The 17,380-nt window shown below is 36.3% G+C and overlaps 1 protein-coding gene across 9 annotated transcripts in view; it reads right to left on the bottom strand.

The window, feature by feature from the left end:
- NEBL (nebulette) overlaps positions 1–17,380 on the bottom strand; it is a 255,276-nt gene that overhangs the window by 25,326 nt on the left and 212,570 nt on the right. For 4 of the 9 annotated variants that reach the window (XM_069006669.1, XM_069006671.1, XM_069006670.1 and 1 more), the window contains 7 exons: positions 14,763–14,855; positions 14,292–14,383; positions 12,278–12,371; positions 9,902–10,006; positions 8,613–8,784; positions 4,509–4,601; positions 3,409–3,540 (listed from right to left, as the gene is read on the bottom strand). In XM_069006669.1, coding sequence (XP_068862770.1) covers positions 3,409–3,540; positions 4,509–4,601; positions 8,613–8,784; positions 9,902–10,006; positions 12,278–12,371; positions 14,292–14,383; positions 14,763–14,855 — 781 coding nt within the window. The other 5 variants (XM_069006673.1, XR_011148960.1, XM_069006675.1 and 2 more) reach the window with 5 other exon arrangements.

The following is a 17,380-nucleotide window of genomic DNA, read 5'->3' as shown; positions in this document are numbered from 1 at the left end:
CTAGACAAAGGTGTGCACACAAACTAGACATTAAGAGGAAATAAAAGATGAAAAAAAAAAAAAGGAAAGGTCAAATGCAAAAGAACAGAAAATCAGCCCTGAAAATTTCAACTAGAAACTGTCCAAAATAGGGGAAGATAGGCAGAGGTGTTGAGCCATTTGAACTCAATCATTTTCTCCTGGAGCCTGAATGCAAACTAAAAGGATGGAACTTTACTCATAGGGAAGGAAGGAGAGCAAGAGAGTGAGTGTGAAAATAACTGGGAGAAAACCACTGTACAAGGCTGCATGAAAAATCAGGACAGACAGAAAACCCAAAACACAACAGTTGAGATATCTGTCAGACAGACTGCTGCCTAGAGAGTCCTGAACTTCAGAACTTTGCTACTTTTTTCCTGGTGTTCTGAGGAGAAAAAACTGCCTGGTTTGTCCTTATATACAAAATAAATCTGACATCCATATATCTCAACCTCTCTTTACTGAAGAAAATCTGAAAAACCTTCCCAAAAGTGAATGGTTCCATGCCTGAGAAGTTGCAACATCAGTGTTAAAAGCAGGAGTAAAAGAGAGAAATCATTAACTTCTATTCCTTTTTAGCCAAGTTGAAAATAATTGCTCATTACTGCTGAGAATTTTGCAAAAATGTGGCACCCAGTGTTTCTGTGAAGTCCTACAGAATGGCTTGCAGGAAAAGGGATAATCTTTGTTAGGCAATAACTTATTACAATGTATTTATGCAGACTGAGTAGCTCTAGTGCAACATCTTCTGTTCAGTGTGGCAAAAAACCTCAAAGATACCATGAAGTAATAAAGTCAACCTTTATCAATCACAGAAAGAAGCTGTAAAAAATGACACACAAAGTTGAACAGTAAATTCAAAAAGACTATTAAAATGAAAGCCTATGACCTGTACCAGGCTTGCTGGAAAGTGTTAACAATTGTTTCCTATTCAATTTTACCTGCAACACTCTAAAAGGGTGAACAGGGAATTTTCTGGACTTACATCACGCAAAAATCTACTGACTTTGTAGAGGAAGCTCCCTGGGAAGGACATGTGGTTCACCTTAACATCATCATCTAAAATAAGGGTCAGGGAACAAAATAGGAAGAAGTAATTCTAATGAACAATATTAGTAGCTTCCCTGTGATGTTATTACTGAAATTCCCAAAGACAAGAGAGAGTTATTTAGATGTGAATAAAATAAGCCTTTAATATCTGGCATTAAGTCAGGGGCCCAGCTAAGGGCTGGGAAGAGGTAGTTAAGGAACAATTCCATCAGCAGTGGCAGCAGAAGAATTGTGTGTCAAATATCAGTAAAGGTATCTAGAATAAAGTAGCAATTGAACAATGTAGAAGTATGTGAAAGATGATGAGACAAGGCCAAAGACACTCAGAGATTGTAAAATTGGTCACAGGTCTCCAACTGTCTTTGATGTTGGCACACCATCAGATAGAGCAATTGCCAATGAGAAACCCTGCTGATCTAGAAGTACAAACTCCTTGAGAAATACCCATGGAATCTCACCAAAATGGATTTAGTTCTCATTTCTGGTATAAGAGACAGTGTATAAAGGTCACAGGTAAACTTGTTTTGTGGCTATGTGCAAAATGACCTTTCGGATGAGATATTGCCTTGAAAAAGTATTTTTGGCCAAAGATGCTGTCTTCAGCTGGCTCTTTCTGAGTGTGTTCACAGAAATGGCATTTACCTGTAAATCATTAGGATTAATTACGTTCAGTTACTTATCTCTGGCATTTATTTCTTCCCTGCAATTGGAACCATCTACAGGTGCTCAAACCCTGGCCGGCCAGCTGGGTTAAAATGGAAACAATCTCTTGCTAAAATGGAAACAACCTCTTGCAAAAATATGTTGATCTTGGCACGGATCTATTTAAGACATCACCACAACAATAGATATAAATAGAGCCACAAAAAAAAAAGCAACCTTACTAGCGCCAGAACAACCAGGAAAATAAATCCCATTTCCTGTCCTCAATATGGCAAGTAATAAAAAATATCTGTTAAAAATCAAATCAAGCTGACAAAGCAATGTTGAAATGGCTTGGAATACTGCCAAAGAAAAGATCAGAACAGCTGTAGACAAACAATGTGCACTGGACTGTGAAGCCCACTTTGCACCATCCCAGGAAGAGATATAAAAAACAACATAATGTGCATTATTGCTATCATCTATTAAAAGAGTTATAAAAGGAATATAGTTAAAATATCAAATAAAGATAGTCAGACATGATAAAAGGCAATGCATTTCTGTCAAAGATGTGTGCTTCTTTCTTTGTTCAGAGTTAGCACTTCAGTCTGAACACCTTCTTCCTCGCCCATTCTTAATCAGAACTGCTTGTGTGTATTTACACAGCACCCAAAACAACCTAGACTCCATAAGCACCAACCACTACAGTAACATATTACTCCAGTGAGTGGGAGAACATAAACAAGTGCAGTCTACAATTAAGATGCCTTAAAATCTTCTAAAAGTGTGAGTAATTTAATGATGTCAGGCAACTAAATGGTTTCTTAAAAAAAAAAAAAAAGTAACCCTTTGGATAACCTTTCCAATGCATCTTTTTTCACAACTTAAAAGTAGTAATCACTATTTTTTAAAAATATCTATTTAGAATGCAATGTTTCAGAATATTTTCAATTCATCAATCAAGTCCAGTGCATACTGTAATGCCACTAGGATGACTAGATCCTTATTCATCATTTTCCTAAATTTTCTTCTAATCATTGGCATCAAAAGGTACACAATGTGGGTTTGTACCTGAGAATGCAGGTTTGACAAAGTATTCTAATATTAATCCATGTTAAACCATAACAGACTTTATAAACCTCCCAGCTGAACATTAACCCTGGTTGCCAAACCACTGAGAAAGAGAACAGGATAAAATTCATTCGGTTGTTTTTAAGATCAAAACGGAGAGCCACAAAAACCTGCATAGTTGAATATGGGGAAAAAGTACTTTAGTCACTAAAATAGTATGATATATTTGATTTACCCACTGAAAAGCCCAAGGTAAATATGTTTTTCTCAGGTTAGAGGTGTATTTCGTTCAGCTACATTGTGTCATTCAAGAGAAAAAATAAAAGCAGGTTCATGTACGTTTTGCAAAAACAAAACACAACTTCTTTAAAGCACTATAAATAGGAGTTACCAGTGCTTTGGAGCTGACAACATTACCACAACTGTGAAAGAGAATTCACAATAGTATGATATGGCATGCAGAAACTGTACAGTCTTGAGAGCTTGCTTTGCTTTCTTACTCAATCAGGCAATATCTTACACAGTTTCTACTTGTGACTGCACAAGGATATGAAGTTAACACAGGCCTGTGAAGTTGCAACACACTGCAACAGTGCTGTTAGTGAAAAAGGTGGGAATAAAGGGTACCTCCTTCAAGATCAGATGGCCTTGTTATCTCACTGCAGTAAGAAAAGGTAGGGTTCGTGTCAGAGCCATCTGATTTATAATCTCCCAGACTGGTAGAATGTAAATACTGCTTACTGTAACGGCTTGCTCTTTCTACAAAGGTAGAAAGAAATAAAAAATATCACAGTAAATAGATGAAAGAAGTGCAAAGACAAACCACAACATAAACCCCACCATTGCTAACATTGCTATTCATACACTGACAGCATTAAAATTAGAGAAAAGTGAATCCTTAGCAATTTTGTATCCATTTTGAGCACCATTAATTCCAAAGCTTGCTTCAAAATCTAATACAACTAAGCTTGGTCTTTGCTTTAAAAGAATATCAGAAATGGAAGGTAGTATTGAGACATCAGAAAGAGAAGGGAAAAATAAGAAGAATATAAAAATTTCCAGTGGAAAATCAAATTATTCCTTTATCCCAGCATGCATACAAGTGCATGTGGAAATACTGCTGTATGTTGTTCAAAAGAATATTGAAAGTTCCAAAGTAGCAAAGGAAATACATGTGAAAAATAAACATTCAAAACAAACACTCCTATGCAGGAAAAGAATCAATAAACTCGTAAAGCCAAAGCACTGCTCCCTGTTATTACATTACTTTCTCTCCTTTTTCATCTATCCTTAAATTATGAACACCTTGGAGCTGCAAATAATAGAACAAAGCATAATATCATGTGCCATATAGGCAAAATGTGCATGGAAAAGAAATCAATTTCATAAATAGGCCACTTTCTATAACTCTGAAATTTTATAAGGTCCAACTATTTGAAAATTCTACTTATAGCAAGGACAAAGTAGGTCAATGCTTTTTAAATGGCTACTTGTAAGTGGCATGAATAAGTTGTTTAGGGTAAGATTTATTTCACTATTTCTTATCTGCACGTGATTATGGCTGAAGTTCCTATAAAACAATGCTTTTAAACTACTAGTTATAAATATATATGAAAGTATGCTTATAAAACATATGACTGGCATATTGATCTGAAAATTTACAGTATCAACTTAGTTTCATAAACATAAAGAGCTGAATTAGGGAAAAGTCAGGATATAAGTAATACCAGAAAGCATATGCAGACTCCTAGACTGAATATTGTCCTCCAGAGGATCAATGTCGAAGATGGAGCCAGGATCTGTGCGCCAAACTTTAAGATCTTTTTCCAAAGCACAGAAGTTATAAGACAGACAAACATCAAAGGAAGTAAAAGCATGAAAGAAATGAGCTTTAACAATCAGCAATCAATTTCCTTCATCTAGAAATTAACCAAAATATCTAGATATTCACCTGAAGAGATCAGAAAGCATTAATTTCCTGCTTAAAAGAACTTAGTGTATCCACTTTAAGCACTGACATTATTTTAAGGAGACTTTTGCTTCCAATTTTTTTGCATTTTCTAAACATGACCATAGTACATTTTTAAGTCTAAATAAATGGAAACCAGTTAAGTATCACATATTAGAGCTCTCTTCTATTAGCAGAACCAAAATCATCAGAGCTACAAGATTATTTCCCCAGTTCACCAGCAGCATCCTTACTGTGTGGGGATGCTGCAGTATATATCCCTATAGCCGACAGCTGGCAGTACACAGCTCCACAGCTGACTGACTCTCCTTTGCATACAGGAGAGATCATGTCAGCCTAAGAAGAAGAGTCAGGGGCATAGCTCATCTTACCCAAAATAAATTTCTACTAATTGCTTAATTCATGTAAACTGAAAAGGATCCATCTTTCTTAATTAATACCGAAAGGACTAAGGCGACGATTTCAGCTGTAGAAATCTGCATTGTACACATCTACTGCAGGGTAAAATGAAGCCCAATCTTGAACTGAACAAGTAATTCTCTGTGCCAGTGAGTGCCCAGGTAGCCAAGGAGGCCAACAACATTCTGGTCTGTATCAGCAACAGTGTGGCCAGCAGGACCAGGGCAGTGATTGTCCCCCTGTACTCAGCACTGGTGAGGCCACACCTCAAATCCTGGGTTCAGTTTTGGGCCCCTCAATTCAGGAAAGACATTGAGGTCCTGGAGGAAGTCCAGAGAAGGGCATTGGAGCTGGGGAAGGGTCTGGAGCACACGTCTGATGAGGAGCAGCTGAGGGAACTGGGGGTGTTTAGCCTGGAGAAAAGGAGGCTCAGGGTTACCTTATCACTCTCTACAAATACCTGAAAGGAGGTGGTAGTAAGGTGGGCATACATCTCTTCTCCCAGGTAACAAGTGACAGGATGTGAGAAAATGGCCCCAGGTTGTGCCAGGGAAGGTTTATATATTGGATACTAGGAAAAGATTCTTCACTGAAAAGGTTGTCAAGCACTGGAACTGGCTGCTCAGGGAACTGGTTGAGTTACCATCCCTGGAGGTATTTGAAAGATGTGTTGATATGGTATGTGGGGACATAGTTTTGTAGTGGGCCTGACAGTCCTGGGTTAATGGTTGCATATGATGCTCCTATAGTTCTTTTCCAATCTAAATGATTCTCTTATCTGATATGCCTAAACTAAAATAATCTTTTAATCTCTTCAAATCAGTTTCAAATAAAACCTTGATGTAAAATATAATCAGTCAAAGCACAAATCTAGGGATCGATTTTCCTAGGGAGTTTCTTCTTGGGCAGACCTGGCTGCAAGATTTACTGCATGTATTGGAAGTAGGAAAAAAACTTGTCTTCCCAACTTTGTTCTTTTGCTGGTTTGAGAGGTACCAAGCTAAATAATGGGTTGGTAGGTAAAGTGGGACTGTGAGGACCCCAAATTTTTCATGTTTCGAATTATTAATAGCCTAGATGCAATGGAAAGAACAGACAGAGCTAACAAAATAAATCCCATGGCATTAGAATACGTTCAGTGTATGTACATTATACATTATCTACCACAATTCCCATAAGGTGAGGCATAGTGCTAACTCCTTCATGCCAAGATAAATTAAAGCCAACACAAAATCTTTTGATAAACTATGTGCTAGTCCTAGTGGTGATAAATTATGCACCTACAAAAAAGTATTGACAGGCATGAGAAGTGGTAGGGGAATTGGTGAACACCCAACTTGTCCTGTTTGATCATGCCTTAATAAGTAAAAATAGAAGTATGGCTTCATGGCAGCACAAGTGCAACAGCCATTGATTTGTACTGATTTTATCCATCTTTGTAATCTGAAATAACATACATAGAATCAGAATCTTGGCAATTTATAACATAAATCAGTTTTAACTCCCTGGTAACTTTTGCCAAGTTAAAATATCCTTATATTCATGTGAGAATTGTGGTTCCTCTTTAGTAACAGATCCAAAGCTCGCTCACATCAATTTATCTTGCTCGGTTTAGAACGGCTTAGTAGGGTTAAAACTAGTGTCTATTTGCCAAAGAAGAGTCATTAATTTTAGCATTTGAAAAAGCAGTTACAGCTTCACCAATAATACATTAAAAAAAGAGAGATTCTGACACACTTTTCCTAACTGGCTGAGCAATTTACAATTTATAAAAATTACAAAAAATACTCACAAGAGTCCTAAGTATGTTTTTCAGTTTGCAAATTTTTTTTGAGCTGCCAAGGATATTTCATGAACAGGGAGCTCACTGCTTCTTTTTAATCAAGTAGATATTATAATTGCAATTTTACTCCAAAAAATTAGCTGAAATATTTAAGGTTTGTCATGGCCTTTTTCCTTTAAATAGTTGTACAATTTTTGGTGTTTGGAAGGTATGGGAAATTAAGAATTTCTCAGTGTTTTGATACCGGAGTATTATTAGGGAATAAATAGTACTAATATTTCACTTCTTACAGCTCAAGAATCTATCTCAGGGATGTCCTTAATTCCAATCTGCTTGTGCTAGCAAGGCTTCAGCTGCTGAACATGGGATTGCACACATGGTCTTTACACAGGGCTACAGCTCACATGCAATGCAGCACAGAGCAGGAGGTTTCTAGTGTGCACTAAGCAGCATATTGCAAACTGAACACCGCACTGCAATTTTACAGGAGCCTTCCTCTTTTTCTTTGGCTGCACCACATCTAACAATGAAAGTGAGTAGTGATAGAAAATCATCAGCAGCTGTCCCAGGCAGAGCTCTCTAAACACACACTTTTGAGAAATCCTTTCTCATATAAAGCTGTAGCTACAGACACATAAAGGACAGCAAAAGAACAGGAAAGAAATATACTTCTTTGTGTGGGAGACTTTAAGGAAAAGACTGAAAAAGCATCTGCCAGGAATTATATAGTTAACCTTGCTTTAGGCGGGAGGATGGCCTTTGTGACCCACCAATTAGTCCATTTCACCTGCAATTTCTCTGGTTTTTGAGAGGCAAACTTAAAAGTCATCCTTGCTGTTATCACTATGTATGAAGAATTTTAGAGTGCTATCTCAGTATGGGTTTTTGTACACAGATCCTCTGGGGTCTCCATGGTTGTAAAGCACAGAAAAACAGAAAAGGAACACACCAAAAGAAAAGGAAATGAGAAAAGAAAAAAGGTTACCATTTCCTTTGCCACAGCAGACTTGTTGACTTTTAAACAATTTCAAATATCCACTTTGATTTTTAAATAGAATTCATTATAATTATGTCAAATAATATCTTAATGCAATACCTTGTCTTTACATATAAATCTGATCTGTATTCTATCCCTTGAACACCAGTCCTTATCTTGGACCATCCTTCAGAACATCCCTTCTGAAAATTGGTGCTTGGCTTACCGGAGATCTAATGAGTTAATGATGAATTACAGATTGAGATATTTCTAAAGCTGTGTGAAATTCTGAAACAACAGGTAAATAGATATGTGCACATCTGGAGAAATTACTGACTGACAGAAGGGGAAATCTCAAACTAACCTGCAACATTTGAACACTGAAATCTTCCAGAATCCCAGTTTGAATCATCTTTCTTCTGTGCAAAATTAAGATTATTGCAGATATTTTGACCTTCCCTATAGAGCCAAAACTCAAATTTAAACTAATAGCAAAAACTATCCTTTTTTTTTTTTTTTTTTTTTTAATTACAGAGCAAATTATAATCTCCCATTATTACTTCACCAGAAGCTGACATGGAACCACTAGTTCAACCATAAGTTTCATGCTGAGAAAAAAGAGAAAATGAAATTCTGGAGAACACAAACAGGGGCTTTTATCTTCACCACAGTGCTTTCAATAACTACAATATTTAACAGCTTACCAACAATTATTCCAGGTCTTCTATCCATTTCAACGATATGTGGATGCACACCTTTATATGCTGCATCACTCACAATTTGGGTGTTTTTTCGTACACGCTCTGTTATAGGATCATCTACCACTGGGGTGAAGCCTCTGCCCTTTGTCTTCTCAAAATCTTCATGATATTTTACCTATGAAAACAAGAAGAGTTACATTTTTCCCCAGGTTGCAATTGACAGCAAATAGTTATTCTAAGCAAGAATGCATACATGTTTGGTTTCTGAGGCACTTATATTCTTTGACTTGGCACCATAACAAAATTGCTTTACACATGAGATAGGCTGCATGGTCAGCCAAGTCTTTTCTATCACCTTAACTTGATTTTCTGATATTTTATTATTAATTTTGCATTTCTTTTCCATTGACACTGAATTAGGCACTAGCTTAAGCAGCAAAGTATCATCTTACTACCACACAGTACACAAAACAACCCTGACCTCAGGAGGCCATCTGGTCCATTCCCTTCTTGTCTAGGATAGGATAGCTGTCTACTGATGCAGACAACTACACCTGTCTGTAAAAGTGTTCCAGCAATAGTAGTTCTAAAGAACTAAAGCATTTTCATTCACTGATAATTTTGACTACATGCACAATACCATACAAAATGTATCTTTTGCTCTTTCATTTTATCATATGACAGCTGGCTTTTAAAATAGGTTTTTAGAAAGAACAACAGTTATTCTAAACTGTCTGCTTTAAAAAAATATATTAGAAAAAAGGACATTAGAGTAGAAAGTGTTACAGCACCAAGTGTTGGAACAAAACCCCAGCATTAGTAAGAGTTATAAAGCTAGTACTGCTGATTATGCATATTTACATCATAAATAACTTAATCATCAATGAATTAAATTGACAAACATTCTCACACAAGCCAATGCACACAAAACAACTCATTCCAAGAACCAAAGTCACACAGAAACCAGGAACATGCACAGGCACAGGTGAAGTGTGTCACCTAATCCAGTGAAATTGTGATGCTCAAATGATCTGTGTACATTTTTAAAGAAAAAACAAAACCAAAAGAACAGACATGTAACTGTTAGAAAACTGTTTATTAGTATTTTGAAAATGTTCATTACACTCCTATGCAGTTAGCAAACACTCCCTCTACAGGCGTAAGAAGAAAATATTCCTTCCATACCTGAGGAGAGAGTTTCATTAGTTACCTATATTAATGGAAGGCAAAGTCCAGTGGAAGTCAAGTGCCGTTCCTTAGAATGCTCTAGTTATAGGAAGAAAGTACCCTACCATTGAGATGTTGTTTTGTGTTTCTTTGACATGCCTTAGCTCAGGTGTGTCTAGAAGCACACTACGTCTACCTTTCATCTGCCTCTGATCACTGCTGTACTTGACCTGCAAAACAGCAACAACAGCACAGGTGAATTGTTTGTTTACAGGAGAAAGGATGGTGAGAATCACACCATGCAACAGTACCCATTCCAAAGCACAATGCCAAGCAGTTCTCTTTTTTCTTTATACTCATGTGCTAGTAAATTATTTCACAGTGAGGATACAGATGAGCTACTGTATTGGTAGGGCCAAAAGCCACATTTATTCCATCAATCAATTACTCGAAAGAAAGTGTTTAATTAAACGCTGAAATTTCTGACTGTTTAAATTACATAAATGAAATAATTCATTTATCAACTGATAAATAAGATAAATAATAAGAAAACACCTTAGAATATCCTTAAAACCAATTTGTATGGCTGATAATATGCTACCATCTTACTACCCAGACAGACACAGAGTCTGTTCTCAGTCTGCTTCCAGGCTGGGATTACCTGAGAACCTCAAGGAATTCAATTCTTATCCTTTGGAAGCCTTCTTACTCCTGTTCAATAGCTAGTCTTTACTAGTAGCACAAAGCAACATGTCTGGGAAGAATCTGAATATTCTGTTTCCAAAATGAACATTTGGGCTCCGGGTTTTGTGCATCAGTAAGTTCAGAATCTCTCCCATGACATTTCTTCTGATTAGCTTATTTTGTGACATTTTACAGACTAGTAAAGATGTAAGGTTAATTATCTGTTAAAAATAAGAAGAAAAAAAAACCCACTCAAAACTCTAAAATAGTGAAAGTCCTACTTATTGGTTCTGGAATGAGTACTCTTACAGTTTCTTCTGTCTTGTTGAATTCTTCTACCAATGGCCTCTCTTAGCTCCTACATCGCATCGTAACCTGTGCACTGTATTAGTAAATATTTTAAATTTACCTCTGTATTCACACTCCAAGTATTACCTCTCAGATGAGTTGTGCAAATCTATTTCAACATAACATGCATTTGTGATGACAGAAACCATGTATTGAAACTGTCTAACCCTCCTTAAAATTACATATTGGCTAAGAGAGCAGACACATGAAAATATGTGTCTTGGTGTCTGTGTTTCATAGGTAAGTTTGAAGTAATGTACAGAGAAACAAAAATATATGGTACTGCATGTTCTTCAAAGCCTTCTTAATTAATCAGTAAATTCTCTTAGAAAATATATTCAGCTACATATGCTTTTGAATATAAGGCATTTTCTGGACAGAATAATTACAGCCAACATAGGTTGATTTTCATCTTGCTCATTAACACAGAGGAGTATTTATCCCTGTAAATCTTGAGAAACAAGGTGAAGGAGTCGCTTGGCAAAACACATTTCATTTTCACAAATTAAAAAATTACTTAAAGTCTAGAATTGTTGTGAAGTTTTCCTCCTATTTTCAACTATGCACCTCAAAAATAATTGACTTTGGTAAATATTCATGAGCATTTTAAGATCATCATTAAGATATATGGAGTTACAATGTCAGCTTCTGTTCCTTTGTCCTTAGACATATTCCCTAACAAATCCAACCTACTTTTCACTCCTACTCTCAGTTCTAAAGTGTTCATTACTTGTAATTCTCTCCTGCCACCTTGACACAGTGGTTCTGCATGAAAACTCTTCTATTTACCATCTGAAGCAACTTTGCCACTGATGATGTTTCAGTGCTGAGGACAGACTGCAACATAACTGGTCTTATCCTTTACTTCACCATGCTTTTTGCCCCTCTTCCTTGCTCCTTAATAGAATTGTCCCCTGCTTCTTACACCACTGTAGTAGCAATTACATTTTATTAACATAAAGGCCAAAAAGATATATTATCTTACTCTTCAGTATTTAGCAATGGGACCTATTAAGAACTACTCAGCTCTAACATAGGTGGCATATCACAGAGTGGAATGGACATTTCCATGCTTTGAATCTCAAAAAAAAAAAGACATTTGCCCTGAGGTTAAATTCTCATTTCCTTTATTCTTTACTGCAATTCACTCCTGCAATCTAGCAACTCAAATTTGGTAACAAGGGACAAAAATTCTTGAAAGAATGACTGACCTCTACTGACTCTCTCCTTGAAAAATACTGGCACCAACACAACCACTTATCTTTTTTGCAAGAATAATCAGGCAGCCCTGAATGTGTTTGTTGCACATATGTGCAGTGCATGTCCTCAAAGAATAAAACCAGTATCTCTTCAGTGAATGATGAAGTTGGATTTCTTTGACACATCAAATGTAAAAGGAAAAGCATATCCATGTTTATATTTCTACAATGACTGAAAATCTGAATGACAAAAAGATTCAAACAACTTGCCGAGCTGATATTATCTTGATTCTTTCTGACTCTCTCTATCTCAGGAGTGACACTCACAGCAGTCGCTTTGCCAGGCTGCTCTCTGTAGTGAACCTATTATTTAACAGAATAAAGTATATATTCATATTATTTCAACTATAGCAATATCTCATTGTTTTATATAAAAATGCATGACTTGAAAGGTCATTCAGGAAACAACTGAGAAGCTAAAATGCATCTGAAGTTTATTAATGTGTATAAAACTTGATTTTTGAAAGATAACCTTGAAATTTTTTTCTGTACAGGGTGTTTATTAATGCATTTCTGTGGATATATACCCGCATATGCACACAATATCTTGACATTTACCAGACTGGTCCTTGGCTGTACAGAGAAATATGTCATATTTGGAATGGGGTTAAGCCACAAATAATGCAGTAAAGGCAAGCAGAGCACATGAAAAACTGAATTTCAGCAAGGTCCACTGCAAATATATATTTGTCAAGACAAAGAAACTCCATAATGTCTCCCTCTGTGTTCTAAACTTTATATATTACATATTCAAAGGTGATTAAACACAGAGGGTGCAGTACATCAGACAACTGCCAATTGAATCCAGCCTAATTTCACCATGCATTTATCTAAATGTACTGCAGGAATATCACCTTTATCATTTTGCAACAAAATACACTTAATGCATTAACCAAATGCACACTCAAGGCTGGATCAGGATCTAAAGCATATAAAGGACAGGATGTGGCCTTCACAGAGCAACCAATCCAAGTTAACTCTGGCCCCACATGCTGGAAAGTCAGATATGGCAAATATTTAGTAACAGATTCTGGCAAAAAATTATGCCAATTCGTATAGTTTTATGCAAAATAAATTCTTCCATTAAAAAATAAGCTCTCAGGCTTAAGTGATAAGGTTAACTGTGCAGATATATTATGCTCATAGTTCTGCAGTCCACAGTGGCAGTAATTGCTTAAGCAATTATCTTCCAGAACAAAACAATTTTGGTCTGTCCAAATTGAAAAATTAATGTCTTACAAAAATGATGGTAAACGTTCAAATAGATTAAACTTGCAAACTAACATTTGTAAAGGTAAAATGATTATTCAAGAATTAATATTTCTAGAAATGGCTGAAGTTAAAGAATCTTCACTCAAAGCTGTTCCAGTGACTTGAAAAGAATTTAAGCTTTCCGGTGAAATTTTCACAACACAAAAACTGGTGAAAAGTAAATGACAAAGTGAGTAGGAAAACTATACAGGCTTGAATCACTTGGGAAAACAGGTTTTTTTGAACAGAACACATTTTAGTAAAGCTAGAGATATCAACGATAATCCAGAAGTTGAGTTAGAGGGACAGAATTCTTGAAAATTGTGACTCAAAATTTTGGTGAGTGCAGCAGAAAGCACCCCAGGGACACACTGGCAGCTCTCAGCGAGGAGAGTGCCTGTTCTCTCAAGGACTCATTAACAGGGTACATCTTCATCAATGCAGGAAGGCAGTAGCGTGCTCCAGTCCTTGCTGCCTTCTCTGTGCTCTGGCAAATCATATGACTTTCCAATGGTTATGTCAGCCATTAAATACTAAATTCTGATAGGAAGGTTACTGAGGAGCCAGAAGAAGACAGGTAAGAGAGCAGAAGTTTGAGCACAACTGTAGCTAATTTTTTAACAAGCAGAGAAAAATAAAACTGGAAACAGATATTCTGTTTAAAAAAAAAAAAGAAAAAAAAATTGGTCAAGATTTCCTGCAAATATCCAAGGAAGAGAGTAACATCTCAAAGCATTGCAGCCATTTCTTTAACAGAACATGTGATGCTTCATCTGCCATTTCCCAAACTAAGCAATGCCTTTTCACAATTGCTTCCTAAAAGAGGGTTTTTGAGTCATTCCTTTACTTGAATTCCAACATAATACATTCGTTTCCCGCAACTAAAGAAAAGGCACAGTTTCAGAAAGCAGAACTTTGTACTCATCTTGTGCACCCAAAAATTATACAAAGGATTAAAGGATAGCAACTTCCCATGCTGACATTCTCTTGATTCCTCTTGACTCTTTCCATCTCAGGGGTGACACTCACAGGTGTAGCTTTGCAGAGCTGTTCTTTGTACTGAACCTAGCAAACATTTCAGAAGATATTACGACAGAGATTTCTGAGTAATAGAAATACATAACTGTGCTAGACATCACTAAAGAGCACATTGCATTTGGATGGGAAGTACCATTCCTTAATAATCAATCCCATTTTCCACACAATACTTACTACTCACCCTCTTGCAGCTCTTCTATTTCAAACACAGACAACTGTTACTTCAACAGGAATAATTCACTCTCATTAATCAAAGTGCAATGCTAAGGAATTATCATTTTACCATTAATTGATTAAAATGGTCTTTGTGGACAAACAGAAACTAGCACAAACACCACAGACATATTCACCAAGACACATTTAATACAGCGGAGAAAAGTGTGTAAGCAATGAAAATGGAGCACACATTGCTAATATTCTTCTGGTTTTCCTTAACTCTCCTTAGTTCAGGTGGATCAGAAATAGCTGTTGCACGCTGAATTTCTTCCTTGTATTTAATCTGCACAATAGATATTACAAAAATATTAGAAACTTAAAGAAGAGAGAGACAGGCACTAAAAAAACATCACTTTATACTCTCTCCCTTACACATACTGCACAGCTAGACCACATCGACAAACACCATTGGTCTGAAAATGAACACTTATATTTAATTTCTAAAACAGTCTGCTAGGGTCTCTAATGCATCTTGTTTGATGCAATGCAGAAGAGAGTGCAATTAACAATTCTATTGTACTAAAACTCTTACAGTGGGAATATGCATCACATGGGGTTGTGGCTATTTTCATGATAATTGGGATGCTGCACATACTACTTGGAGATCCACACCACTTTGACAATGACTTGGTCCTTCTATTATCTTGCTATGGATAAGTCTACTAGTCCATTTCAGAAACCAAGCCTTTTAGGTGTTCCTTGAAAAGGTGGATGACTTCAAAATCTCACTGAAGTTCTCCAAAAACACATGCAGACAAACAGGTGAAAATGCAGTTGTCTGGATTGTTGATGCCTTTGCAGGTGTTGTCAGATATTTACTGGGGTTTTTTCTAACATTTTCAACTCTCTTCTCCAAGACATGGTACTTCTGGAGAGTGCCCAATTTCATAGCACAGACAAAACAACTTGTTCTTCTCTAAGATCATACTTGGAAGCTGCTTTGACTGAAATTTATAAATAAATAAAACCAAACCAGCCCAAAGTACAGACCAGGAATGGAAAATTTCAGTCCAGACAGTGTAGGACTGGCAAAAATACTAAAGCACTGGAAAAAGGGGGTTTTTAATAGAGACTATTAGGTAAGTTTAAGAATTGGCAGTGCTACTTGTCCTTAAAATGTCTGCTGCTTGAATTTTAATCAGACCCCAGCTTTGTGGTATTGAGTGACATACCACAGGGCTTTCCTCACAGATTTCACACTAACAAAAACACAAACAGAATCTTCTCCCAAAGTGCTGCTTCTTCCCAGTGCTGTGTCCAACCCTGCCTGCCCCTCAAAATACACAAGTTTGTGAAAAGTACTTAGTTGTTTGTAGCTTCTCAGCTCAGATTCATCTACAGTCCATGGGTCTGTTGCTTGCTTTGAAAGTTCTGTGAGATCTTGGCTTCTTCCAAACCAATCATCACAACAGGTGAGATGAGTTCAACCTCCTTGGCTGTCACTACCTTTTATTTTAGGCTTCGAAAACACCATTCTGATGTTTGTCTCCTACATATGTAACCTGGAAGAATCTGATCACTTTCAGAACATGACTCAATGGACTTTTTTGTGTGTTTGGTTGTCCAGTAAGTGTTATTTTGGTGCCCTGGTGCAAATTTGCTTCACATTCCACAGTTTCATTTAGCTCAGAAAATAGTTTTAAAGCTGTCCCAAGTTCTTTTGGCTAAATTTAAAAATACGTGTAAAATATTTAAATCTAATGGATTCAAAATTAGTGTAACTTACCCTTCCTTTGGGACTCCTGTAAATTACACAATACAATTTCCCTCTTATTGCACAATATAATTTCCTTCTCACTGACATATAATTTGAAACATTATTGTACATTGCCTTTAAATTTGGCATTCTACACCTCTAATAAATATTATACAAGACCTAAGTAATTTCAAGTACAAGTACATGTAATAAAATACCTTTTGTAAAACATTAACTCTACACGAAGACTAGCAAGGTAAAGGCCATGCTACTCACGTCGTACCACTACACCACTAATGCATTTTGTACTTCCCTTGGTATGTTTTTGTTCAAATGTGTTTACTAGCATACTGATCAACCTTTCATTTTTCCCTCTTCACCACTATTTAGGATTTCTAAAACAGCAAGAACAGTGCACACTATTTTTCCATTTCACATTGAAAGGTATTGTGAAAAAATATTAGAGTAAGACTTCTAATAAGTGTCTGTGTGACTGTGTGACTACTCTTGAAATAAAAGTCTATGGTAACTGGAAATTTAAAAGCAAAACAACAACAAAAAACCCAAACAAACAAAAAAGAACCCCTCATCCTCAAATTGAGCAAACCAACAACTTCCCAACCAGCAGGTTTCAACTACTTACTATCCAATTTTTTAAGGATTTAGGACACATGATAGCTTGCACTGTGACTCAAAATGACAAGATGAAAAGTGATGGATAGAGCAGAAAAACATTCCAAGGAAAATAAGAGCTTTTCAACATTTTTTGGAAATTCTCTACCTGACCTTACTTTAGTGGGATAATTAACACTATTCACTTAACAATGAAATTCTATGAGAATAGGTGTCCAGAGTCCCTAATTAATATTTTAACTAATATTTAAACACAACATAGAGTTCTGTCTATACATTATTTTCAAATTTTACTTTTTAAAAAAATCTAATCAGTAGAGAAGTCGTGTCACAAACATAGAAATGGCCCCAGAAGAGTCCCCATCAAATATAACAAAGAAGTGAACAATGCAATTGCAAGGGTTTTCTTGCTGGGCAGTCACTTTTCTGTTTTTTTCCAAGTTTTGCCACATATTTATCAGAAGAGAATGTTCTATTTG

The sequence above is a fragment of the Aphelocoma coerulescens genome, chromosome 2 (genome assembly GCF_041296385.1).
Source record: "Aphelocoma coerulescens isolate FSJ_1873_10779 chromosome 2, UR_Acoe_1.0, whole genome shotgun sequence".
NCBI classification, from domain to species: domain Eukaryota; kingdom Metazoa; phylum Chordata; class Aves; order Passeriformes; family Corvidae; genus Aphelocoma; species Aphelocoma coerulescens.
This window is presented reverse-complemented; position numbering and strand designations above follow the sequence as displayed.